This window comes from Pogoniulus pusillus, chromosome 11 (assembly GCF_015220805.1).
Source record: "Pogoniulus pusillus isolate bPogPus1 chromosome 11, bPogPus1.pri, whole genome shotgun sequence".
Taxonomy (NCBI): Eukaryota; Metazoa; Chordata; class Aves; order Piciformes; family Lybiidae; genus Pogoniulus; species Pogoniulus pusillus.
The window spans coordinates 21,320,371-21,346,897 of NC_087274.1; the positions used below are offsets into that span (position 1 = coordinate 21,320,371).

A 26,527-nucleotide genomic window follows, 5' to 3' on the forward strand; every position below is an offset into this window, starting at 1 on the left:
CCACACGGGAAAAAAACTATTGTCCTAGACCATTTGCCTGTCCTGATTCATCAGGCATTCCATGAAATGTGTTTGCTGGCAGGACAGAGGGCTGCTGCTGTTGGAGGATGAAGGAGAGGGCTGGAAAGGATGCATGGGACTGCTTAAATGTACACAGCTCTCTGTGGCTCGATCAAACACTCAGTCCAACCCTTCCACTTTGTGGACAGGTACATCCCATGGTCATAGATAGTTATGGGCAATATGGTTGCTATGGTCCAACCACATAGCTAGAGCTTTTACATCTTTTTCTTTTGTTATTGCAGCTCCTGTTGTACTTTCTGTGGTTTTGCTTCTGTCTTTCAGTGATACTGTTTTTTATCCTTTCAACAGCCTTCATGCTTTACATGTGAAGTGTTTTCCTTGGATTAGTCATTCTTATTCTGTTACTCCTTTCAAATTGTTTAATGTGAAGGATCAGCCTCTTAGCATATTGAATTGTTTTCTTAAGCCTGTAAATGATATTGTTATTAAGTCAGAGTTTCTGAGAGGCAGCCTGTTTTGCAGGGACTCCTACCCAAAAGCTTGCTGATCTAATTTTTCTGCTCTTTGCATAAGGCTCTTTCATAAAAGGCAGTGTCTGAAGATCATTGAATTTTGTATCAGGAAGTCTTTCCAGGCACACACATGAAAGATATCCCAAAACAAGCAAGGAGAGATTTCTATCTCTGCTGATAGCCCTTGAGGTGCTGCAGCTACGTTGAGTCCTATCCAAAACCACTCCCTTAATGTGTGTCTAGGGGCACCTGGATTCCCTGCACTATATGCTGCCAATGCACATATATACAGAATCAAAATACCTTCTGTAAAGAATTGTCCCCATAGAATATATCTCAGGCACTGAACTGAGAATTTTGGCCTCAAAAAAAGCAGCACCACAGCTTAAAAAGAGCTGTTTACAAAAAAGAAAATAAAAGGTATTGAGGGCAAGGTTTAATGCCATTCACATGTTTAAATCTTTATTTCCAGCTTTCAGATTTTCCTCAGGACTCATCAAGGTTGTTATTTCAAATGAAAGTTCACAGTCACAGTCTTTAATTTCACCCACAATCCTACACATAAGCAACCAGAGAGCTAGTGGTCCTTGAAGGGTGGCTGCAGGGAAATTCAAAAGGCCGAAGTGATGTGTGGATGCAGCTACCTGGGGGCAACTGAGAGGCATAGCAGCCTAAGTGGAATTCAGATCATTTGTACACCAACTTATTGAGCCTCCCGGCCCTAGGAGAGGCTGGCATGCCTTAAATCAAACACTGTGATTCATGATAAGGATACAAGGCCATGCAGTGGCTAGGAAGGAGAACAAATCTTCCTGTATTTAATTTGTTTCCTAATCTCAAAAATAAGTTTAATAATTGCAAGCTCTTGTCAAGTTAAGTGCACCAACGTCTGTAGGGGGGCAGCAATGCTGCTGTAATAGGGTCACAGAAGTAGCTTTTCCAGCACTGTGTAGTTCTGGGAGTGCAGAACATTGGTATCACCTTATCACACAATAACTCACATTCCTTTTGGGTTTCTGGGCAGTTTGCTGTGGGCCTGGAGCACAATCGGTGTATTTTAGAGGTCTGTTTGACATCCCATTTACCTTGAACAAGTTGTGACAGAGGTTAGCTTCATCAGAATGGAAGTTTGTTTTTTTTCAAATGTCCACTTGTTTCAAGATTTATTAAGAGAAATCTCATCCATGTAGTGTAAACTAACCCACATGATTATTTTTATTTTGTTTTCTTTGAATTTAGGATACTTTGTGCTGGTTTGGGAGGGTTTTAGTTTTAGTGATATCTTAAGTTTATACATTTTCAACAGAGCAGTAGGATGTGGAGCTATACTTATTTGGTAGAACATGCCTGCAGGGTATTTCAAACCTGTGATCACAGATAATAAAAATGCTTGATGGAAGTAAGCTCACTCATAGTCTGCTATGCATGGAATCCAAGCAGCATCGAATTGAATGTGTTCTGAACTCTTCACCCACAAACCCACAAAATTTGAAGCCCCTCTTAGCAACACAACAACCAGAATGATACCAGGCAACCACAAGCTCAATTATTTCCCTAAAGCTAACTGCATCATTGTCAAGCTTCCCTGTAAAGCTGTGTCATTTTGCAGACCTTCAAAAAAAAAAGACATGTTGCTAGGCCAATGTCCCTGCCAACCAGCTGTGTGACACAGCTGTCATGTACTCCAGCACAGTTGCCTGTACTAAGTGTGCGCCTCAGCTTTCAAAACCAGATATGCTTCTTAACATTTTACTACATAAGAGTTATCTTTCTTAACTCACGAGGCTGGGCACAACATACGTTTGTGGATGTCTGTGTTAAGGTAAAGACACAGGATGCTTCACTTCCAGCCACCTACAAAGACAGTGACTTCTTCTGTATAAGAAAGTAAGGTAGTGAGAGTTCAGTCCAAGCAGGTTGTGCCCTGTTGTGCTGGCTTGAGGCTAACTGGAATATTTTAATGAGAGAAATTAGATCATTGGCTGTGAAAGGAAAATAATAGTGATGTCTATGTCACTCATTGGTTTTGCTTAGGGATATAGAAACAAGAAACAATAACAAAGTTGCCCAATCTCTCTCTGGCTGCCGCTTGCTTCATTAACTCATTTGCCTGGACCTGTATAGCTCAATCTAATAATTCATCTTCTAACACCTTATCTGTATCTCACTTCTGCACATAAGCCTTCTGAGATAAGGGAGGGGGATGAGAAGAAGTGGAGTTATTTTGAAGCCTTCCTGAGTGGCTCTGCTGTTTGGCAGAGATTTTGAATTTCTGTATTACTTTTAACTTGTATATAATCATATATGCAAATATCTGTGTATATTGTATATATATGCTTGTAAATTTGTGCTATGCTGTAAAATACAGCTTCATTCTTAACTTCCAGTAGGCTGAGTTTGGCAAATCACTGGGGACAGGGAACTCCTGAACCACCACACCTGTGACCCAGGAAACTGGGTCAGTTTATCAAGAGTTTCACATGTTGAATTTCTGAATTATTTTTAGAAAGTGGATTATTTTCATATTCAGTCTGAGGTTAGGTTGAAACTGAATTAGCAACATTTGACATCAGCAGTTTTATTGTAGATTCCAGGTTTACAAATAACTTTTTGTATTACAACAGAAGAGACACAAAAGTGAGCATGAAGACAAGCTCTTGGCCTCTTGTCCAGACCAACCTATTTGAAACTACTGGGGTCTGTGTTGATGTGTCTAAGTAGTTACACAACAGAATGCAAATAAAAATACATTTCACTTAATGTAAACATTATGGGCGAGGTCTTGGGATGCAACTATGCTGAGTGCAGGCCTGTGTGTTACAGAGAGGTTTATCTGGAGATGCTCAGAGTTATACCGGGTATATAAGGTATATAAGGATGCCTCTTGCTCTGGGCAATCACTAAAACGTAACAGCATTGTAACCTGTGGCATTGTGGAAGCCTTGATGTGCGTGTAATGAATTGGCAATTGCTGGCTACACTGGCACAGCAACACCTTAGGAATATATTTGTAGCAAAGCCTGCTCTCTTCTCTTACTGTCAGTGGCACTGCACAAAGGCACTGCAGCAATGGCCACAGGCTGGCCTCTGATCTCTTTTCTTATAACCACTGCATTTTATCTGTATGAGAGCAGGAAAACAGAGATCAAGGGGAGTCAGCCAAACCTACTGTTTCTATGTGCTACAGCATGTCTATACCCATGAATTACAAATGACAAGGCATCACCTTTCACCTCAGAAAAAGGTCAGAAGAGATTCCCTAATGTGGAAGTCTTTTGATGCGTGTCTCTATTGCAGTGGACAGACAAGTTGTGGCTGGAGGGACCTTTCATGAAAGGTGTGGCTATATTAAGAATAAAATGTAATCCCAACTGTAATGATGATTCCAGTAGGATTCTAATGAGTTGTCTGAGTCAAGTCTCACTGTTTTCTCTCCTCAACTACGTACTCATCCCAATTTCACAGATGCTGGCAACCCTCTGAGTAGTTCCTGGTCTTTTCTTGGCTCAGCTCAGATGTTTCCCTACCAGCCACATACTATGGTGCCTATTAAAAGGTAAGAACCACTCTGCCTCTTTCATCACTTGTTTTACATGCTCAGAGCTGTCACAGTCCCTAGGAGAAACGTCATTTATACCATGCACCAATGGGCAACGGTCCCCTCTGGGGGGAGTTGTGCTGGGATGTAAGGACAGTGTAGCACGCTCTGGTCATTTCCCATCCAGCTTTCATCTGGGAAGAAGTCGAGTGCTGATCCTGGCAAGTTCTGCCTGCACTGGAAGGTGTTCTTTGTGCACAAATCCCTGCTTGGAGGGATGTGCAGAGGCAATCCCTGCTCTGAGCCTCTGGGCACAAGGGAATCTGTACAGGACAGAGCAAACCAGGGCAAAGAATCTGCCCTCAACCACTGATCACGGCCCTGGCCCCTCTGTGTGCCTGTGTGTACAGTAATCACACCTAAAGTATCATCTCCTGCTATTTGGTTGTTAGTATCCCAGCAAGGATTTCTGGTTATGGACTCTGTACACAGCACACTACCATTTATCACTCTAAGCTATGTAGCCACATCTTTTCCAGCCTTACACACCAATAACCAAAGTCTTCTGTAGTGCAGAGGGCTTCCTTTCATGGAGTTGTCATGGTGTTGGTGCAAAGTCTGCAGTCTGTGTGGTCAGGGTTATGCACGCACTGAAGGAGCTGAACTGGCCTGTGATAAAACACAAAACCAAACAAATATTTAAGAACCACTTTGCAACTACAACAATAACTTCATAGTTACTCAATGCAACCAGAAAGTCAAGGTGCATATTGCATCTGTGATTATCAAGTGGGTGTCTTGCCTTAGGATTTTTTTTTATCTTGCTGCAGAAATAATTTTGGTATTTACAGGGGCTAGGGAATAGAGAGCAGAGTAGGGTGTGAACTCACAGCATGTCAGCTACACTACAACAACAAAAATCATTCTGACAATGAAATAAAACCTCTTGCACAGACTGTAGTTGCTGCCTTGCATCTAGCTTACTCATTGGTAACCCCTCCTGCTGCAATAGAAAACTGTTGCTAACAATGTCATAGTTTTTTTGCTAGAAGTACCTTCTACTATACACTACTTGTTATTCTATCTTAAGAAGTCACTTGTGAGCCACAGCCATGAGTGTGTCGACTCTTCATGATGTGTTACTGGTTCTTCCTTGCACTGAACCATGAGGGATCTAAGCTACTACATACTTCCTCTTCCTCCCTGTCCCCTGATCTTATTTTGTCATAGGCTTGAATAATCTGTACCTACTTAGATGTCCTGAAAATGTTGTTTCAAGGGTTTTACCCAAAGAGAAAGTGAGTACACTAGCATCACTTTTTAGCAGATTCATCCATCACTCAGTGTTAATTTTTTCACAATGTGCAGAGCATCCATTAATCAAGATCAGTGATATCTAAGCAGGGATTGCTCTGCCTTCAGGATTAAAATCCTACCAGCAGATAAGGCATTTGTCTCCTTTGCAGACCAACTTTTCTCTATTTAATGTCATGAACTGAGAAGTTTATTGAAATGGGTTTTTAACATTGGAAATATTTTTATCCAAGCATGAGTTTGTCACTTTGAAAAGCAGTCCCTGACAGATAAGAGTAATATTGAACCATTGTTGCTTTTCTAATGTCAATAAAGTACACTTTTGTGATGGTCTCTGAACCTACAGAAAGAGATAAAGGGCATCAGGCTTTTCTGTCTCCTCAGCAAGTAGATAAAGATTTTAAGAAAGTCAGAACTTGGGCTTCTTTTTCCTGGACTCCTGTCTTTCTCTCCTGACAATGGTGAATTAGAGTAATTAATAATGCTGATCATGTCTTATGACTCACTCTTTGACAAACCAGCTGGAGAGAAAGTAAGCTCAAATTGTCTCTCAGGAGGTAAGGACTGTCCTTGACATCCTGTGTTATCTGCAAGGAGGAAAGCTGCCTTAGTTGGTTCTGAGTTTTGTAAGTGAAAGCCTGATCAGATGAAAAGCTGTTAAAGAAGACTGGATTGCTCCTCCCTGGAAGCAACTGAACATGCTCAAAGACAAGGGCAGGGCAGAGAGCAAGCCCCTGAGTCACACTACGTGAGGTCTACACCACAAGTGGAAGCACCTGAGAAGCAAGCAGACATATAAAAGGGATGTGATTGCAGGAAGAAGGGAATCTGCTACAGCTTACTGTAAACCTTTATTAAGTCAAGAGGGAGATAGAATATGAATTTTATGTTAGCAAGTTGTCACCAACACAAGTAGGTAATTACCTGTAATTGTCTTCACAGGTGATCTTAAAATTTCGTGCTTCCAAGATGCTTTTTAACCTCTTTATGGAATGACCCGAGCAGGATTCACTGGAGAGAAAAGCCTTTTATTACTTGTGTCCATTGTGTGCACAAGAGGCTCAGCTGAATCCCAGCTTATGTCACTTTCCTTAATTTCAGGTAAGAGTCTTCAAAATCTTGTTTGCTAAGTGTTTTGCTGTAAAGTCCATTTGTTTTGAGAAGTTTTGGCTACCACTGGCCTGACAAATGTCATAGACACGGAGGGAGACACTGCAAAAGGTGTGTTACCTGGGGATAAAAATCACCTCCCGGTCCAGAGTACAGCAGACAGATCAGGGCAATAATGTAACACTTAACTCATGGCATTAGTGGAAAGCAGGGCCACCTCTTCTTCTTTTACTGAGCTTGCCAGATGTTATCAGAGATTCAACAAGCAACATAAATCAGAAAACAAAGGGAATACACAGTATTCCAGAGCCAGCTGCCCCTTCTCTCCTTGGAAGTAAGTAGGAAATAAAAATGCAAGTGCTGCGAACTTGGCACAGGAAGGGGATGTGTCAACCTGGCAGGGCACCAGGTTGTTGAAACGGTTGAGGAGGAGTGTGATGGCTTTTCTGGTGTTGGGAAATCCTGGCAGAAAGGATCAAGTGCTGTATCTGAGGGATTACAGATGTACAGATTACTCTATGTCTTTTTCATTAGCAAACCTCTATGCAGTGAGGTATAGACAAGAGTATGTCTGGTAGGATTGACGTGTGCCTGTGAGCTGTGGCAGACATGTCAGCTTGTGTGGCAGAGAGGCATTTCTGGGTATCTGGACTAGGGGTTAGGTTGCAGCACTGGAGGTGGTACTGTGTCAAACAGTGATCCTGATCTGCACTGCCCATCTTGGCCTGCTTTCTGATCCATAGCATCAGAGCTGCTGCCTGGGTCATGAGGGTCCCCAGGAATAGGAGGAACCGTGGCAGTGCATTATAACCATGTGAACAACAAAACAAGCTCTGATGATGGGGGTAGAAGGCACTGCGACAGTCTTAGTCTCTGCTTTCCACACACTGCTCAGCATTTTCTACCAGAGCGTCTTACCTTTGAGGTCCACCAATGTCATGCATAAGCCAAATGTGTACTGCAGAGACTTTATCTGGATTTAGGTTAAAGATTTCAATACTTCCAAAGATGCTGCAAGAATGGAATATGAAAAGCAAAACTTTCTTAGTTATCTGCAACAGATATACAGACTGTCTTCCTTAAATACTACTGCTGTTATTCTCTAAGACAGCCTTGCCAATGGATTTTCACAGACTATTTAATTGCCCTATTGTAAAATAGTCCCCCCCTCCATTCTAATTACACTATTGGGAGAACTTTTGAAGCTGTCTACAGACTAAAACAGGCTGAATTTCCCCCCATCTTGAGTCCCTTTTCTCCTCATCAGATTATTTTCTGTTGATTTGGTGTGGTGCAAGGGAAATGAAAACAGCTATTCCCTTGACCACCATATTCTTCATCTTTCAGTATTGTTCAAGACTGTACTTGCAGACAGATAACCCAAGGAAGCACAGTCTAGAGGGATAAAATCCAGATAGCTCCCCGAACAGTTAGAAATATGTCACACAAACAAATGAAGTGCAAGGATGAAGTTACTTTGTGCAGTAAGAGCGTCCTGGATAGCCCACCTGTGCACCTGAAGGATTTCAGTTAGTCACTGTATAGAAGGAATTAAGCAAATCAGCTCTATGTCGGGAAGTGGCTTGGATCCTTACAGGAATTTACCAAAATCCATTCTGCACTGAAACCCACTGGCAAAACCACATTAACCAGTATGCAGGCACCATAGAAACATTAGAGATAGCATCCCGAGCAAATACCTGCTGCTTCCAAAAGCTCCAGCTTCTACTGATCCATTGAGCATCACTTGAACCACACCACAGGCTGCTTCTGCAAACTGAACAAAACAAAGGGACATTATATCCTGACACTACAAGCAGTGCCACATCAGAATCAAGGTTAGTAGAAACTGCTGTAATGTCACTGATGCCATCTGCTTGTCTTAAACAATGTAAAACACCCAAACTTCTAAATGCTGTTGCAAACTGTGATAAAGCTGCACTAGCCAGCTATGAATTTTTGCCACCTAGGTTGTATGGTGCAGAAACTGCTCTCACTGCTGTTTTCAGTTTTAACAGGGCTTTCCAGAACCCCAGCTGCTACAGCTGCCTGATGGAGCTCTAGTAACTTGGAAGAGTCCTCAGGCTGCTTTAACTCAGATACTAAGGACAAACCAAAACAGAGATATCACTGCTTTAAGCACAAACAAACCATTGTGTATTCATCAGCCTGTGACTCATGCTCTGTGTTCTTTTGTGGTTAGGGATTTTTCCTCCCCAGTGGTTTTAGTGAACCTCATCACAAAGTTTTGTTTGATTTGATCTTTAAATTACTGGATCGTGTAATCACTGTTCTTTTTTTCTTCAACACTCATGTCCAAATATTTAGACTACTAAGGTTACAACATGAAGTGCCCACTCAATATATATATAAGCCATTGGTAAGACAAAGAACTTTTTAAAAGCTGAACATTGGTGACTGTACTTATCAAATAGTCCAAGTCCTCTTAAATCTAAAAAATGTGGCTCAGACTCAGATCTCAAGAGCTGTTAGGTTGCAGGAAAGTTTCATTATGTGTAATTTTCTAATGTACTGAACGTGAGTTTTAGTAGATTTCCAGTTCACTTGGACTAGAAAGCCTGCAGTTGAGCAAGTCTGACTCAGTAAGGTGGCGTCTCCCTCCCAGACTCTGGAATTGAGGAGACTAGTGAGAACATAGAAACTGTTTTGACCTTGAAAAACTTATGTACATAAAACATCCCTCAGAACAACCAGTTGGGTTTTGTTAGTTTGGTTTTTGGGTGGGTTTTTTATATGGTAAGTAGAGGGATTTTTATATACATGACAGCAGAAGCATACAAGAATGCTGCTTTGCCACCTGGCCAGTCATCTGCTAAGAGTTGTTCCAAGGCTGAAATCTTGAGAGAATTCATATAAAAAACTTGTAACTGATACAAGGGAGTAAGGTTATTTTTTTCCTGGCAGTTTCTTAGTGCTGATTCAGCACAGGAAGACTAACTGCTTAAATCAGACTAGCAGGGCCTCATTGACATGATGGGAGCTGGCATGTGGAAATGGGTGGGTACATTACAGGAATCTTGCCAAATACTACTGTGGGAGGACATGATCTTCAGGTTTATGTTGGGAAGATACAAGGGGATTCACAACTGTATGGAAAAATTCTGTGCCAATTTGGGCACTGCTCTCAACACTAAACATGCTAAAATGCACTTTATTTTAGCAGTTGAAGACTCATAATTTAATTAGGGTGGTGGTGGTTGTTGTTGTTGTTGTTATTATTGTTGTTGTTGTTATAGCTCTCTGACAAGTTTTGCTCTAGATGTTGGCTCACAGTCTAGGTCCACAAATAAGAATGCCCCAACTACAGTGACATTATATATTGTACATAAAATATACACATTTCCAATACCATGATTTTTAGCACCTGAAACTAAAATTCATGTGAAGCGTTCCTATTCCATATTTTATGTCCAGGCTGCAAACTCATATTTTTTTGGCAATGTCTATCAGCAGCCATGGATTTGGGGAGATTTATTCTAGATCTTACCATCTTGGATGCCATTTTCCAGAATACAGATCCAGGGTTGCTCTCACATTCACTTCGTTTTGGACAAGACTCATAGTTGATTCCTGAGAAGAAATACATTTATGGAGGAGCTAAGGTTAGAATGAATATTGTTGCAATGTTTATATGGCTTTGAGAGCAGATTAATGATGGCAAAAAGATGTGTCCCCTACCAAAGCAAGAAGGAAAGGGCTCTAAGAGGAAAGGGAATTTGCACATATTTGAAAATCTTCCTATTTGCTCCCACGCAGCTTCAGGGAGGAGGTGGCAAGCCCTGAATGCAAATAATTCTCAGGAAACTGAGAAGGGAAACCATGTAATCCTCAATGTGAGAAACAGGTTGGCCTTTCACAAGTATTGTCCAATTGCAGCTAAGGAAAAAAAAATTGCCCAACGTTTTCAGTAATTCCAGTCCAGTCTAGAGATTGTTAGCCTTAAGCACCAACCCAGGAGGAATGGACAGCAATAACCCCCAAGCCATCCTGCATGCTTCTCCCACCACTTTGCCTGGCTTATGGCCAGGATCTTTCTGAATGGCACTTTTGTTTTAGAGTTTCTCCCACAGAAGTCACAGGAAGGAAGGAAAGAAGGAATCTAGATAAAGAGGGCTAGATATGACCATCAGTCCAAGCAGAAACTCAATGTTTTAGTAACAGCCAAAGCTGTGTTTTTTAAATTAACCTGAGAACTAAGTATTATTTTCAGTCTACCATAAGGTGAGGCAGAAATACAGTTAAGGTTTAAAACTACATTACCAGAGAAGAATATGTAGAAAGGATGTTGTTTAGATCTAGATAGACAGGAGAAAAGGACAATATAAAATTCCAAGGTTCATATATGCTTTGCAAAAGAGTAAGGACATATTACCTGGGGCAGAGGGATCTCCACACCATGAAACCCTGTCAGCCATATAACCCAGCAAGGTGTCCTCCAAGGTAAGGAAATTTTGATTGGATTTTGTGTAACGATGAGCGAGGTCATTTGTCTTGCTCCAAAAGAGTGACTGTGAAATAAGGTAAATTATCTAGTAGATTATACTTATGCTAGAGTATAGGTCAGGAAATTTTCCTGGGGAAAACTAAAACATTTTCATGATAATGGAGGAGGTCTAGATTCTTTTTCTGAATTGCTTCAAGTTCACCTTAGGGTGTTACTTCTTATTTCTGCAGCCCATGCTCCCATTTCCAAAATGTTTTGAGGAGGTTTTTGGGTTTGTTTGGTTTTTTTTTTAGTTGGAATGGACATGTTCAACCCATAAAGCATTTTGAAAGAAAAGGTTTGACTAATTCTCATAGGACACATGCTTAATTCTTTGTGTGCTTTTGAACTGCTCATGGCAGAACAGCTTTTTGGGAGCAGTGTGCTTCCAACAGCATGACAGTATGTGCTTTATAGAGAGCCAGACGCCCAGGGCATGGGGACATCTCTCCTGTTCTGAGGCCTGAGGCAAGCCTTACAGAGGGATGATTTCCAATGATACAGTGTGAAGAGGGTTAGTGACATCCAAAGGTGGTATCAGCAGAACTGTTGAAATAAGTGTAAGCACAAGATACCACGTTGTGGATTTCTAGTTGCAGATGTCCTGCTGACTGCAGGAAGATTGGACTAGGTGGTCTTTAAGGTCTCTTCCAACCCAAACTATCCTCTGATTCTGTGATTGCTGTGATCATAGGCCATGACAATCGTTCCAGACAAGATCCCAGAACTCTGGGCACTGCACAGACAAGACACACCACAACAATCCTGCTTCCACAGCCCACCATGCATTGTGCTGTTACCTTGTTGCAGGGTATAGGATGACTTGCTAGCTCCATTAGAGGTTGATAATCTTCTGATGTAATATTACAGGGATTCTTGTAAATGAATGCGTGTTTTAAGGAGTCCCATATTTTTAGGCAGTCCTTGTCTCTGACAAAAGATTAAAACATAGTTAATTAGTGTTTATGGCTGTGAAAGTTTCTCCTGGTGAGACCCCATCTTGAGTACTGCATTCAGTTTTGGGCTCCCCAATTGAAGAGGGACAGGGATCTGCTCGAGAGAGTCCAATGAAGACTACAAGGGTGATTAGGAGACTGGAGCACTGCCTGAGGACTTTATAGTCTGGAGAAGAGAAGACTGAAAGGGGGTTTAATAAATGTTTATAAATACCTGAGGGCTGGGGATCAGGAAGGGAGTGGAACAGGCTCTGCTCACTTGCTCTCTGTGATAGGACTAGGAGCAATGGATGTAAGCTTCAGCACAGGAGGTTTTGTCTAAACACAAAGGCGAATTTCTTTACTGTAAGGGTCGCAGAGCACTGGAACAGGCTCCCCAGAGGGGTTGTGGAGTCTCCTTCTCTGGAGACTTTCAAGGCCTGTCTGGTTGCATTCCTCTGTGACCCGAGCTAGATTGTATGGTCCTGCTCTGCAGGGGCATTGGACTCGATCTCTTTGGGTCCCCTCCAACTCCTGACATCCTGTGATACTTCTCAGGTCAAATGTTACAGGGTAGAATTTAAAAGAGTCCTGGCCATGCTCAGGCACTGAAATCATTATCCATTACAAAAACAGAGTATCTTCAGCAAATTAAATATAAACTAAAGAATAAGCAGGTCTAAAATGTCTTTCTCACTCTCTTACATTTAAAATTGCTGTTTATTGCAACATCTGAATGCCCTCTGTTTTTGTTACATAGAAAGGGCACTGCTGATATCACACAATCAGAAGACCAACTGTTGCAATTATTCATCCTAAATCAGGAGAAGTAAACAGAGCAGCCTGCAGCTTGCTCATTTCAAAAGTATGGCTGAAGAACACCGCCTCCAGGTACAGTGAGACAAAAATATGTCCATGTGTTTAGAAATGGTGTCTATAATTTTAAACCAAAACCAGGGGTCTGGCTGGTTTGGACTTGATACTATTTTAATGTACGCACTCATTTGCAGCTACTGACTTTGGAGCCACAGCTGGTTTACACATGGATGACCAAGATCCAGATCAGATGCTTGGTCTCCTGATTCACCACTGCATTACAGATTCTGGTCCTTCTGCTCTCACTGGCATGAGTCAGAAGAATCCCACTAAATTTACACACTGGAACTGCTTCATGCCAGGACACAACCGTATCACCTCAGCCTACACTTGTTTCTTAAGATGCTGCTTCATCGGCCTAGGAAATAAATCGGCATTCTGCTGACAGAAGCAGGGCTTCTTTCCTGCCACCATGAGGAAATCTGTTCTCCAGTGCAGATGAGCAGTCCTGCCTCTCTGCTGATGCACTGCCATGCTCCCTTCCTGAGCCCTCAGTTAACAACCTCTGGGATGGCTCAGGGAATTTGCTTTCTTGTGCTGGAGGTAGAGTGAAAACTTTAGCTTAAGGCAATTCTGCCTGGTATGGATTAAGGCAATTCTGTCTAGTATGGGTTCTCAAGTCCGTCCCACATGGATACATGTTGCTTCCTCTTCATGCTCCCAGGGTTCCAGGCCCCCTTATTACCGCAGTGAGAGTGATTCTCTATCCTATTTTTATGCAAATCTAATGCTGACTGCATTATCCTCCTGTCTGCATATCTGAATGGAGCTATTCTATCTTTGACTTGTCCACTGTTTCTTCACTGTCTGCAATCAGCTGCCAGTCTGTTCCCATTGAATGCTGTTTGAAGAATGAACTTTGTCTTTGAAGAAACCAGTGCCTTCAGAGCACAATGAAAATAGCACTGATAAATTCGTAGACAGACACAGCTGCAGATTTTAGTACTAGTTGGTAGTCTGTAAAAGAAAGGATGTGTAATTTGATTAAAGAGCTCTGAAGAGATTAAGAAATTAAGTAATTAATTGAAGATTTACAAACATTTTTTGAGTTAATCTTCCTACAGTTGTGTGATCTCATTCCTGCTACTGGACTTGATCACATTTTGAGCATCAGAGAGGCAAATTGGAATGTGATATGTAGCAGTGCTAACAGTCACAGGTGTCATCTGGTTATCTGGTCATTGATACTTTCACATTCCTACGTTTTTAAGACTGCTCTCAGAAGACAAAGTATTTTTCACTGAATCATAAGAAAAACCTAAGGGCATATTTCTAAAGCAGAGAGTTAAGTGATAGACACAGTACAGAACATTTCTGCTGCTAGGCTCAAGTCATGGCCATGAAAAGCACCAAACATCAACCATCCAGGTGCTTCACACTGCTGCTGAGACAGCTTGCTGAGTTACAAAGTCAAAGCACCAGTTTTCCAGTATTTGAAGACACCAAGCTCAGCACTTACTGCTCTGCATGGATTCATTTATCTAAGAGAAGAGTCTTTATCCACAGTCTTGGCAAAACTGAGCAAAACTTTGTGTTTAATGTCAGAGATGAAGTAGGTCTTAGCTTTCCAATGGAGGAAGCTCTTCTACAGCTGGTAATCAGTGTGGTACTTTAAGTTGTACCACACAGAAGAACGGTAAGGCACAAAGATGGTCTGTGGTAGAAACTAGGCAATTTCAGCACTGCTTCAGTAAATCAAAACACAGATCTTCAGTGTAAAAAACAAACAAACCCCAAACACATAAATGCTGAACAACATTTCAGTTTTGCTGTCCTCACCTATCAATGTGTGTATTTTTACACCTGAATAATTCACTGACTTGCCACTGGCAAGCTATTTCTCTCAAGTGATATACAGCTTTTGCCTCACATCTCCAAGAGATTACCAGCCTTGCGGAACTGTGATTTCTGATTGATATGTGAAAAAATAAGCAGTGAGAAGACTTCAGGACCTGTTAATCCCAGCTCTAGGAAGATATGCCAGTCTTTCCAGCCTTGCTGTCAAGGTAGGCACTATCAATAAAGTTTCACCTGTCCCTTTTTACAGCAAATGTTTTTTCTGATGTACAGCATTTAACTAACACTGAGCAGAGGTAAAGCAGAGACCTGAGGTAGCTTTGAGCCTTCTGAAAACAATATGAGAAGGTTGCCAACACTTGGTATGCTACAAATTCCAGCAAGGGTTTCATGTCGAAACAAGCACATCTGCCTAGCCAAAAAAATGCTTGAGAAACAATCTCTTCTCTCAAGGCTGCTCCCAACTTCTCTCTGGGACATTCTCAGTTATGGAATGGGCTCATATTGTTTTCTTTCCTGGTTTACAAAAAAAGGAAAGATATGAAAGATATAACCAGTTTACTGATTAATTAAATTTATCTAAATAAGACACAGGAGTCCACAGAGAATATGCTTTTGTACTACACTGCTGCAAGACTTGTGTACTCTCCTCTGGTTTTCGTTTGTGTGTTAAGGTTTGCACATGAATTCTACATCATGTGTGCAAATATCCTACCTTTGCGCACAATGGACTTCTTCCTTTGAGGCTAACTTCATTTATGCTGAACTATTTAAGCCCATTTATCCTGCTACAGAATCTGAAAGATGTAATCCAAATTTAGCAAAGCGTAAAACTAATACACTCCAATTTTATGTTTCATTTTTAAACAACTTTTGAAAAAATGACTGTAGTTTGGGAAATGCTGGCTAAATAAGGACCAGCAGTCTTTGAAGGAACACTGTGAAATCTGCTGTAAACTCAACAATTGAACGTGCAACACTTTCTCTGGAAAGTGAATTTTGCAGAACTTGCCTTATCACCTCATGGAGACAGAAACTACAACCAACCCGCAGTACAGCACTGAATAATGGCTGGGATACAAATAACCATTAAACTACATTTCCTTATTAAATCTGAATGTTAAATATACTGCAAAGCACATTCTGCATTTGTCCTCCCATTTGGGTAGAAGTTTTCTCTTCCAGTTAATGTATTTCTGTCTGTGTACCTTTTATATGAATATCACATTTATCTATCAAACAGATGCTAGGGCAAAGAATATTTCCATTAGCAGCTTTTCCAGCAGCCAAACTTTAATGTGCATATTAGAAAAATGGACAGCTTCAACATCATTACCTTTTGTATATCAGTGCACTGGTCTGGCTAACCTTGGAAGAGAATCCTTTCACTTAAAAGAATGGGATGTCATTCAGCTACCTGGGAAATTGCTATTAATATAGATATTTTTGGTTTGGTTTAGTTTGATTTGATTGTTTGGGGTTTTTTTGTTTGTTTGTTTGGGTTTTGATTTGGGGGTTTTGTGTGTGTGTAGGGGGGGTTGTTTGCTTGCTTTTGGTTTTTGCTTTTTTTAACTAGGTATGATGAAGCAAATTCATAGAATCATCGAATGTCAGAATTAATCCTCAATTGAAATTGATTAATTGGTATAATATCAAGGATAAGCCTAATCACTGCTGATTTCAGTTGCACTAGGAACAATGTCTTGCTTTCAGTTCAGCACTGGACTGACATGGGATGCTCAACACCTTAAGGACAGTGCTTCCTTAGGATGTTTTTCAAGCAAAAATTTGAGAGAGGTGCTTTAAGTATGGGCTTCATTTGAAATTTACAAGTGATAAATTGCAATTGCTTCCAAACTATGTTGTGGAGAGAACTCAATTAGCTCTGGCCATGTTGCTCAAATCACTCTACCATGCAGAGATTTTTCCCTGGTCATACATGGTCTCCCCTGCAATCAATAGCAGCTTTTCAAAGTCTGGAATTTTCCTTCTAAAAGATGAAGGTATCTTCAAGAGATTTTAATTGTGGCTGTGTGGTGAGGTTATGAAGTTAGAGCCCTCTATGTAATTGTCTTTTGCAGGGGTCAAGCCTCACCAGCAGCTGCAATTTGTGTAAGAAAATCCAAAACAGGAATGCAGATATGCCCCTAAGCACTCAGAAATCTGGCTTTTTAAAATGGCAGTGAGGAGCCTGTGGTTGTAACAAAGCTCCTTAATGGCATAAGACCAACTGACACTCTGCTAGTTGTCTAAGGCATCGCTTTGACCTGCAAAAGCATTTCAGAAGGAGAATGCATATCAAAGGGGCTAAATGGTGTAGCAGTATTTCTGCATATAACAGGCATATCTCTGCCTGTATGTCAGTTAATCTGCCTCAGATAAAGTGTGATGGCTGCAGACAGCAGCACAATCTATACATCCATATTCAATTTGGTTTCTCATGTGAGCAACAGTCCTGTCTTTATGTTGCCAGAAACTGTGAAATATAAAACAATCCTTTTGCCTGTGTCAACAAGAAGCTATCCGTAACCCAGAATCCTTTTGCTACTTCTTTTTCCCCTAAATGTTTCATTTTTTTTCTTCTGCCCTCCCTTCTTCCAGCCTTGCCGTTGTCTCGTTGCTTGTTTGAAGTAGCATTTTTGGAGTCGCTGCCGAGCCCAGCCCAGGCAGCTGTGGTTGGACTTCTCTGCAATCAATTTGAGCAGCGGGTGCCAGGAGCTCAACGCAAGGAGCACACTGCCATCGTGCGGGAGAGGGACTTCTCAGGAGTAGCAGCTGAGATCAACCCCAAAGGTACACGGTCCTTCATGCCAGGTGATGGCCTAACCCATCTCCAGACCACTCAGACAGAAAACGTGCATGTGAGTACAACAGATCAGCTTAATTCCTGTAATTCTATCACTTTAAATCTCTCATCAGGTGTCTTTGTGCTAAAAGAATCAGACAAATGGGAATTCAGAGAGGTCAGCCAATATGCTGTCATTGCTGAGGATTTGAGGAGGCTGCTGTCTGCCACTTGTAGCATTAGGATGATAGAGAGAGAGAAAATCGTCAAGGGAAAGGTTGAAGAAAAAAGAATTACAGCAGAGCTGTCAATCCCAGTGTCTCCAATGAGCACTAGCCTCTCACTGCCCACTTAACTATTGCAAAGTGTCTGCCATTGTATCATTTATGGTAACTGACTTTTTTTTTTCAATATAAGGATTATATATTTGATTTTTTCCTGCCAGCTTGATTTTGTAAATCTTGCCCTCTCTGTTAATCAAATAGTTTAAAGCCTGATAAACAAAACATCAGAGGAAATATAGATCCAAAATTCTGTCTCAGAAATGACTTTTGGAAAGGTTGCCTGTGGGCAGAGCAATTAAATTCCCCATGGCAGAGCTGGGGACTTTGGAGGTCTCTAAAAAGATATACAAGGTTAGATTTCCACTGGGTTGCACCTCAGGGCTGTGTATGTTTGTGTACAGGGAGTGACCTGGAACAAATGGTGGATCCTTGTCACATCGGCTCTTCACCCCTGGCAGGAATGAAAAGGTTTTGAGGGCTGGTGCACTTATGGCTTTGGTTTATAACTCCTAAAGTATTTTATGTGAGCTGGGAATTGGTAGTTCAGAACAACACTAAGGCTTATCACCCTTCCAGGAGGGGTTGAACCAAGAGGTGGCCTCTATAAACCAGTAAAGAGTTCATCTACCATAAGCAGATTTTTTTTTCTTGGCTGAATTTCAGCTTTCCTGGGTGAAAAACCAAGCTGCTTAAGATGGTCTTTTCAGTGATGCTCTGTAAGTGGGACACAGACTCTAGAAAAACAGAATTCTCACCTGGACTGTATTTTGATTAAGAATATTAGTTGCTCTATAGTTTAAGCTTCCAAGTGAGTTTCATTTACATCAACAGATATAGAAGAAACAAATTTAAGTTAGCATCTTAACCCCTGATTATAAAAGTATATATTTTAGTATTGTTTTATTCTTAATATTAAACTTGGAAAAACACTGCCATGAGAATGATCTAAATAAGAGTATTTTAAGCAGACAAATACTCAGTGGCTTAATGCCACTGCAAGGTGTTGGGTTTTTTTGGGTTTTGTTTTGTTTTGTTTTCCCTATAACATGCATCCACAGTACTTTGAGGTTTTTTTTGTAGAAGTAAAACTGCTGGGATGTGGCATAAATGCAGTAAGTCAGGAGAAGGCTCTGCTTCAAGGGTGCAGGTGCCAGCAGGGCAAGCATAAGGGAACAGACAAGAGACTTAGTATGACTGTGAGTGAGCTCCTTGCTAATACCTCTTTTTGCTGTCATTTCCTGGGAAGACAGACTGCATCTTTAACAACTAGTGTTACCCTTGGACACTTGAGGGGAGATTTTCGTTTGATTGTGGAAGGAAAAAGGCTCTATTCCTCCTGTCCTATTTGCCTGCAGTACTTCAAGGTGTTAAACAGTTCTTGAGTTTTAACCATACAATGACAGCTGAAGGATCCCACCTCTAAGCACAGGTGTTCTCACTGACATCTTCACAGATGTTACAGGAGAACTAAAGCAGGGAGAGGTGGGAGGGAACAGGATTCCCCTTTCAGCAGCAATAAGCTCTTAGACTGGCTCATCCAAATGTTTAATAAATTCAATCCTAGGGTGGTGCCATGGTTTATACAGCCACCAGCCATTGCTCTGTATAGAAAATCTGTAGAGATCAACAAACAGAGAGAAGGCAGAGAACAGGCATCTAATTGACTGTGCATGATTATGTGTTTGCATAAAGTTGCAGTAGAAAATTAAGTTGAACAACTTTTCATTAACATATTTGTTATTAATGTGTAGAAGGCAGGCACAGAACTACATTCTCTCTGATTTCTGGGTTTAAAATCGAAGGAGACTTTCCCATCAAGAAGAATACAGAAGTTATAGTATAAGAATAAATAAGCCACCGCGCTTTCCTCCTCTGATCGTATCGGGGACGCATTCGTGGGAACGGGAATTTGCGGGAGTGTGAAGGTTGTTGAGTGTCCTATTAGCCACAAGAGGGAGTCCGAACTGTGGGAAAGAGGCGACCGAGTGATTTGAGGTCGAATCCTTTAGGCCAAGCGGCCTTTGGCTTTTATTCAGGCAGAGCCACGATGCATACCAATGGCCATGGTTGACAGTGCAGGATTTTGGCAAGACCGCCGAAAGCAAAACTTGAAGCTTTTGTCAATGGTGGAAAAAAAAAAAGAAAAGAAAAAAAATATAAAAAACATTTCTGAGCTGTGATAAAGTTGCTCTAGCTCTGTCTTCTGGCAGCAAAGAGTAATGTTCAGGGAAGTCAAACAGACATACTGCTCTTTAATGCCAGCATTTAAATACGCAATTCTGTGTGCAAGGAATTTGATCCCTAAAGCTTGCTGCTGTGCCATTCACGTTTTCAACTAAAATTTTAAAAAAAGAGCTAATATTGGAAACTCCCTGCCTTTTCCCTGAACTTTGGCATGAAAACAGTTCTGCACAGTAGGACTGAGGAAACTGTAGGTGTACAAATGGTAAGAGCCAGCCAGCAGCAGAAGTAAAACTGAGGGTTCTATCACACACAGGCAACTGAATGACCACCAGCAGGTGCTGCATGCATTACCTGAGAATTTTTCTTCAGTATGCAAGTTCAATACAATGTTTGGATGGTTTGGGGGAGTAAGAGAATCAACAAGATAAAATTTGATTGCATGAGATGCTTACAAAACTCAGCTGTAGACAGCAGTTTCTTCTGTGGTCTCACTCTCACTGAACTTAGGTTCAGCCCACAGATTGTACCAAAAACTGAAAGAGTGACCAGAGTGTGACGACTGTGTATGGTGCCCAGGGCTCCAATAAGACAAGAGAGTTTGCAAGGAGGTACCTTTGAATACTAAAGCAGGCACGATGAGGAAGGTGTGTGTCAGCATGTCCATGGGCTTTTCACACAATTCATAGTATGCAGTTGTATAAGCAGAGCTAACTGGAGGCTACAGACTTCTGGCCTCTCTTAAATCCAACTGCGATATATAGAAACACCACAAAGTCCATATCCATATGTCAGTGATCATCTTTTCTTCCAGAACCAGCCAGCTATTCCAATTTGAAACATAGCATTCCAGAATGTAGTCAATAGTCACATTCCCTAACTCCTTCAGTAAATAGACTTCTATTTAAAGAAAAATAAATGGAAAAAAAAGGAAAGAAAATAAAAGGAAAATGTCATCAAAGAGGGAACTGATAAAAAAAAAAAAAGGGAGGAAACACCCATGTGTTTATTGTAAGCAGAGCTTCTAAAAGAAATGCACGTGTTGATATAAGAGTAAAGAGGCATGAAGAGACAGTGGACACATTTATGAGGAAACCGGAACATTTCTAACCAAGGCAGTGAGCTTTCCATGGTGGAAGTAGTGGTAACGAAAGTCCTGACTATAGGACACAGCTTGCTCAGCTCATAAGCCCGCCTGAGTTTCTGTACTTCTGTTCCTACTTCTTCTCTTTGATTAAGTGCACCAAAGATTTCATGCAATGAAAGATCCAAGGCCTACATTAATGATGAAAGAGTATGGGATGAAAGACCCAAAGCTCTCTGATGTGTCCTAAAGGTCCCTGCTTCATTATCAGAAAGTGCCAGCATCAGGAGTGGTTACATGTCAAACTGTACCAAGCTCCACAGGATCAGAAACAAGGAATCTCTCGAAAAGCATCTGTTTAATTATTTGTTCAGGAACCTCAGGTGTATATAAATGGGCATATTTTAACCTTTATTCAGTGTTCTCTGCCTCAGATAAATTAATCTCTAAAATTAAATAAAAGGGGAAAAAAGTCCTGCTATACATAAGTAATTTCATCTGAAAGAACCTAAATGATTCTGTTCTTGGAAATTAAAGCGAGCTGCTTACAGCCAACGAGCTATCAAACACTACTGGGTTAAGAAAGGCACAAAATGCTGTGCTTTGTTTACAAAAAAGAATCTCCCTCCCCTTCACTAAACTCACAAGTGTTTAATGTAAAGCATGAACTTCAGTCTCCGCATGCTCAGGCCAGGACATTTCACTTTAAATGCTGCAAGTCGGCCTCTTCATACAGCACCAGATACCCAAGGGCCAAGGGAAGTCCAAATGCAAGCAAACTACAACTTTGTTCTCTTTAAGTCAATGTTGTGAACGTGAGGAATGCCAATTGCCTTTTTCAAGATGTCATCCAGCCAAGGTGTGGGGTAGCTCCATGGCACTCAACCTTGAGTGGTGGAAATGTCTCCCGGAGTCTTACTGAGGCCAAAAATAGGGTGGCTGGTACCATGGAAGTGATGACTGGGTCCCTGCTGAGAGACCCCAGATCCTGGGTGCCACAGTACCCACAAGGCTAACCAGGGCACTCCAAACTCAGCCTTTCCCTATGGCAAAGGCTGTAAGAAAATCAGTTCTCAGCCTTAATGTGCTATTGCAGAGCTGGTTCCAAGGAATCTGCTGCAGCAGAGGAACAGTGGGGTGCTGGGAATGTCACACTGTCTGCTGCTATGGGCTGAGCAAGGACCACCCCTGGGTGAAGGTTCTGCCTGGGGCTGCCATGCCAACAAAGTGAACTCTCTGTACCACTCTGTGCAAACTGTTAGTGGTCACTGCAAAGTCTTACCCAGATGCTGAACACATCTGTTTTGGATAAGCCAAAGATATTTCTCAGCACTTTTATAATGTCTTTGTCTGTCCTATAAATCTGTGCTGAAGCTTCTTTTCCTTCCTTTTCTGCAGTTTTGGTTACATGAAGGAGGTGGTTACAGCAGTTTTGGTAGATCAGCTTTACAGCAAATAGTTTCACATGCACCCCTCAAACCTGTTAGAATCCAGCTTTTATTTTAGCTGTCTTACAGGATGGTGCAAAATCTATTTATGATTATGTTTTGATCCAGGTTTAGGGTTACTTTCATTGGCTCTGCAGATAGTTTCCTTAAAAAGCCACCACTCAGGCACAGGCAGCTGCTGAGTTTGTGCATTTCGCTAGAGAGCTGGGTCTTACTGCCCCGGTTTCTCTGCCACCGCAAATCCAGTGGCCATAGCCGGGTGGTGGTGGCAGCAGCTCTCTTCTGGGAACTCCTCCACACACCTGATGCACAACCGGGATCGCTACTCACCCCAGCTCAGGGTACCGCGCCATGACGTAGTTGTAGCATCTTCCCAGGATAACTTCTTGCAGATTCTTAGTGGTCCCTCTGTCCTTCCACTTCAGCATTTTGGGACCGTCCTCTTGCTCTCTGTGAGTCAGGAGAGAGGCCAGCACGACGGCGAGGACGAGGGCTGCCAGCAGCACCACCATGCCCACTAGAAGGACGGTTCGCTGCCGCGTCCTGGCAGAACCCTGCTGGAAAGGCATCCCGCGGGGACTGCCTGAGAAGCAGCAGCAACTGCCTGCCCGGCTCGGAGGGAAAACAGCTGCCGAGACTGTCACCGTGCGCCGCCCCCCGGCCCCGGACTCGGTCCCGCCGGCTGCCCGGGAGGCCGGGCTGAGCCCCCGCCCGCCCCGAGGTCACCGCCAGGCCTGGCCTGGCTGGCGGTGTGGAGCCGCACGATGACACCCCCCGCACGGTGACCGGCTGGCGGGGGAGAGCTGGCGGCAGCCCACGCCGGGCTCCGGGGGTCAGGGTCGGGGCCAGTGGTCCAGCGCAGGAAGAAAGTGAAGCCGCTGCCCACCAGAGCCGCTTCCCAGGGACTCCGGCCAAGCCAGGCGTTCCTAAAGCCGAGCAGTGGCTTGTGGGGGCTGGGCACGGGAAGGTGAGAGCCCCGCTACAGCCAGCCTGCTCTTTCTGACTTTGCCGTGGTCTCCACGAGCACAGCCTTGGGACGTTACCAGCGGTAACTCACTGAAGTGAATCCTCAGGATGTTACTCACGAAACTCCCAAAGCCTTTGTTCAGGTGAAGATCTCATTGCAGCGACGTGCTCTAGTAAACGTGCGAATAGAAGCCAAATTAAAATCACCCTGTCTGTTTTCGTCAAATTCATTTGATTTTTTGGGGTTTTTTTAATGGTAAGTGTTGAAGCCAGTTTTGTCAAAAGAAGTTATCAACTTGCAGCAGTCATAAAAGCATAGGTCGTCCACACACAATGGGTTATTGATGGGTTTTTGCAATTATATAACTCTACGTATCTGCATGCTTAAAACTAACGAGGAATGAGCTGCGAAATATCTGCCCACCCTGAGACATTGAGATAAGGAAACTCTTACAGAGACCCTGAGAGCCTCAGACATCAAGATAAGGAAGTGAAGATGCTTACAGGGACCCTGAAACCACCCAGAACCGAGCTAGTGTTTTGGGCTCACTGATAAACTATACAGCTTAGCATATTCTGCAGCTGAGGAGAAAAGGGCAGCACGAGGAAGACTGTTTGCCTTCATCCTTAGGACCCCAGAGAAGACCACCAGAGTAGCATCACATCTGCGTCAAAGTTAAGGACCATGGGTGAGCAGACATAAAACACTTCTTGGAAGTACTTTGTATATGCATAAACCTTTCCTGGAACTCTCATGAATACGTATTAAGTAATAACATATAAACTCCAAGGGTGAGACCTGGAGTGTGTACATATGTGGCAGAGAGATGCCCTGTGCACCAGCATGCTGATAAAGCATACCTGCTTTATAACCTTTGGGCTTATAAGGGTTTTTTTATTTGTCTGCATGTCACTGTTTTATGTCTCTCCCTTGAAGACAGTCTTGGATTAGTTGTCACAAAAACTTCTAAGACCAGTGCGTAAATTGTGGGTGTTTGAGGCTATGTGAAATCATCTAATGAAGCATCAAGTATTCCCCCCAAGAGGGAAGTCACTTCCTTATTGTTCTCTCCAAACAGGGCTAGTCTATATAAAATAAGACTCAACATAAAATAAGGCTCAGCTCCCAAAAGCTAAACAGAAGCCTCTATGCAATGTTAGAACAATGTTAACTACAAATGATTAAGAAATGGTTAATACTTGCGTATCAAACATCCATCTGTAATAGGGTGACTGTGAGCAAGACTGTTTGCGATAGGTCTCAGGTAGGACTCACCAGTTCTGAAAGACCAGAAGCAAATGCTGTGCTCTGACCAGAGCCTTCACTGCCAAGCAATATATTAAACACATAATCTGAATTTTTTGGGTCCTGTTTTCTGAGAAGTGATGCAGTCTTTGGGAGAGTTTTACACAGAACTGAAGCCTTGGTTTTGGAGCGACACATCAGGAGTGATGAAGCAGTTGGGCTACATGGTCATTGTAGGTGTGTTTCAACTGAGATGTTCTACTCTATATCTCTTCCTAACAGTATCGTCTCGTCATAAGAGTGTTTTCTTTTCACGGCCCTACCTGTGTCCCCTCAATGGTCCCCACTGCAGGTTCCGCAATAAACACAGGAAACTTTGTAGGACACAGTTGAGTAAGAAAGATCATAAAGTTTTTCCCCATAATCCTTCTAGCAAGTGTGCAGGTTTTGCCTTGGCAGGCTTGGATTACTGTTCTTTATTTGTTCCTTGTTTTCATCATGCTATAAATATGAGTGCAAAGGGCTCACAGCTGAACTTTGTGATCTTTTGTTATACACAGGAGAGATTGTTGAATGTGGTTTCTTTGTATGTGTTTTCAGCTTTCTACTCTTCAGTTTAAATACGCAAACACCATGATGGAAAAACCCAGTTAGTTATCCTAAGCCATTTATGTGGTAAAACTGCTTGCAATCTCTGGGTAGTCTGTAGTCTTAATTTTAGTAAATTTTAGTCTCAGTCTAGTAAGCCACAGAAAGTCTAAGAGTCACATTTAGAGTGGAATGGTGGAATAGTTAATTTAAAAAATTAAAACTTTTAAACCCCACTACCTAGTGTGTGAGAACTTCTATTTCCTTTTGTTCAGATGTGACACTGATTCAGCAAGATTAAATAAAGTGAATGCAGACCCAGTGGCTCTGGAAGGTTTCCTCACTGGTGATTCTGTAACACTTTGAGCTACTCAGGGAATGTCAAAGACAAGTAAATGTCTAGCCTTCTTTCAGCAAGCCTTGGCAGCCTGACCAGAACAAATAAACAGGACAAGCAGAGTGGAAGGGCCAGCAAAAAAAGAAAAAGGCTAGTAAAAGCACATACCCACAGTGGCTCAGAAGGTATTACCTTTCCCAGTATGTATGCAAACATGAGCTCACTCCTTGCAAATGTTCTGGCCCAAGACGATTTCCATGAGAGGTGTTAAGTAAAATGATAATGCGAAGAAGGGATGAAACAGTATTCCCTGAACAGGGGCATGGGGGGTTGGGCACAGGCACAGAAAAGAAAGTGCAATGGGGAAGAATGAAGGGAGATGAAAAGTGGTGTGTTTTACAAGGGTCTTGCATCCCCGTAGGTCTGTGGCGTGAGCTGGATTTCACATTTTTCCTAAGGCAGACAACCTTTAAGTAGACTGACTTCTTTCCACTGCAATTTGGCGCCTTCAACATGACTCTAAAGAAATTCTAATTTAGTATTTCCCCTGGGACTGCAATGAAGTGCTCATCGATCTGTGTCCTTCTTGAACCATCTGTGTATTCGGTAAGAAAAATAGCAGTTTTTGAAAGCACCATGTATGATAAATCGATAGACAATGTTTGGGGCCCTCTGAGCCATGTGAATCTCAGTATCCCGGCCTTATCAAAGTATGTCTATTCTTATGCCAACATTTACACATCTTTAGGGGAGTTAATCAGAAAGTGGGTGTAAAAGATCAGAAGAGTTGATCTGCCAGTCTCTGCTTTGATACCATGTGTTGCAGCAGGAGGCTTCTATAAGAATGGACCTGTATTATGTATAATTTAGTAGCCTCCAAGTGTACTGCTAGGAGTCTTGTAAGAGAAAAGCAGCCAGAGCCAGCTCTCAGTGCAAGCTGTGAATTCTGCAGATAGTATTTCTGTTGCAGCAAGAGACAATAAACCACCCCCCAGCCA

At 42.2% G+C, this 26,527-nt stretch overlaps 1 protein-coding gene and 1 long non-coding RNA gene across 3 annotated transcripts in view; one reads left to right on the top strand and one right to left on the bottom strand.

Moving 5' to 3' along the window:
- Positions 1-23,278, bottom strand: part of LOC135179506 (ADP-ribosyl cyclase/cyclic ADP-ribose hydrolase 1-like) — a 35,660-nt gene extending 12,382 nt beyond the window's left edge. Inside the window, exons 1-8 of one of the 2 annotated variants that reach the window (XM_064151404.1) lie at positions 22,723-23,278; positions 11,803-11,932; positions 10,892-11,027; positions 10,007-10,089; positions 8,199-8,275; positions 7,417-7,509; positions 6,313-6,399; positions 4,624-4,743 (exon numbers count right to left, since the gene is read on the bottom strand). In XM_064151404.1, the coding sequence (XP_064007474.1) occupies positions 4,662-4,743; positions 6,313-6,399; positions 7,417-7,509; positions 8,199-8,275; positions 10,007-10,089; positions 10,892-11,027; positions 11,803-11,932; positions 22,723-22,961 (927 nt within the window). In that variant the 5' untranslated portion in view covers positions 22,962-23,278 and the 3' untranslated portion in view covers positions 4,624-4,661. Of the gene's footprint in view, positions 1-3,098; positions 4,744-6,312; positions 6,400-7,416; positions 7,510-8,198; positions 8,276-10,006; positions 10,090-10,891; positions 11,028-11,802; positions 11,933-22,722 lie in introns of those variants that run through there. The other variant, XM_064151403.1, reaches the window with a different exon arrangement.
- LOC135179508 (uncharacterized) lies at positions 4,005-26,054 on the top strand. Its single transcript, XR_010304022.1, has 6 exons — positions 4,005-4,092; positions 6,331-6,489; positions 12,698-12,828; positions 12,948-14,819; positions 17,212-17,471; positions 25,951-26,054. It is a non-coding gene; the product is annotated as an uncharacterized LOC135179508 (long non-coding RNA).
- The last annotated feature ends 473 nt before the right edge of the window (positions 26,055-26,527 follow it).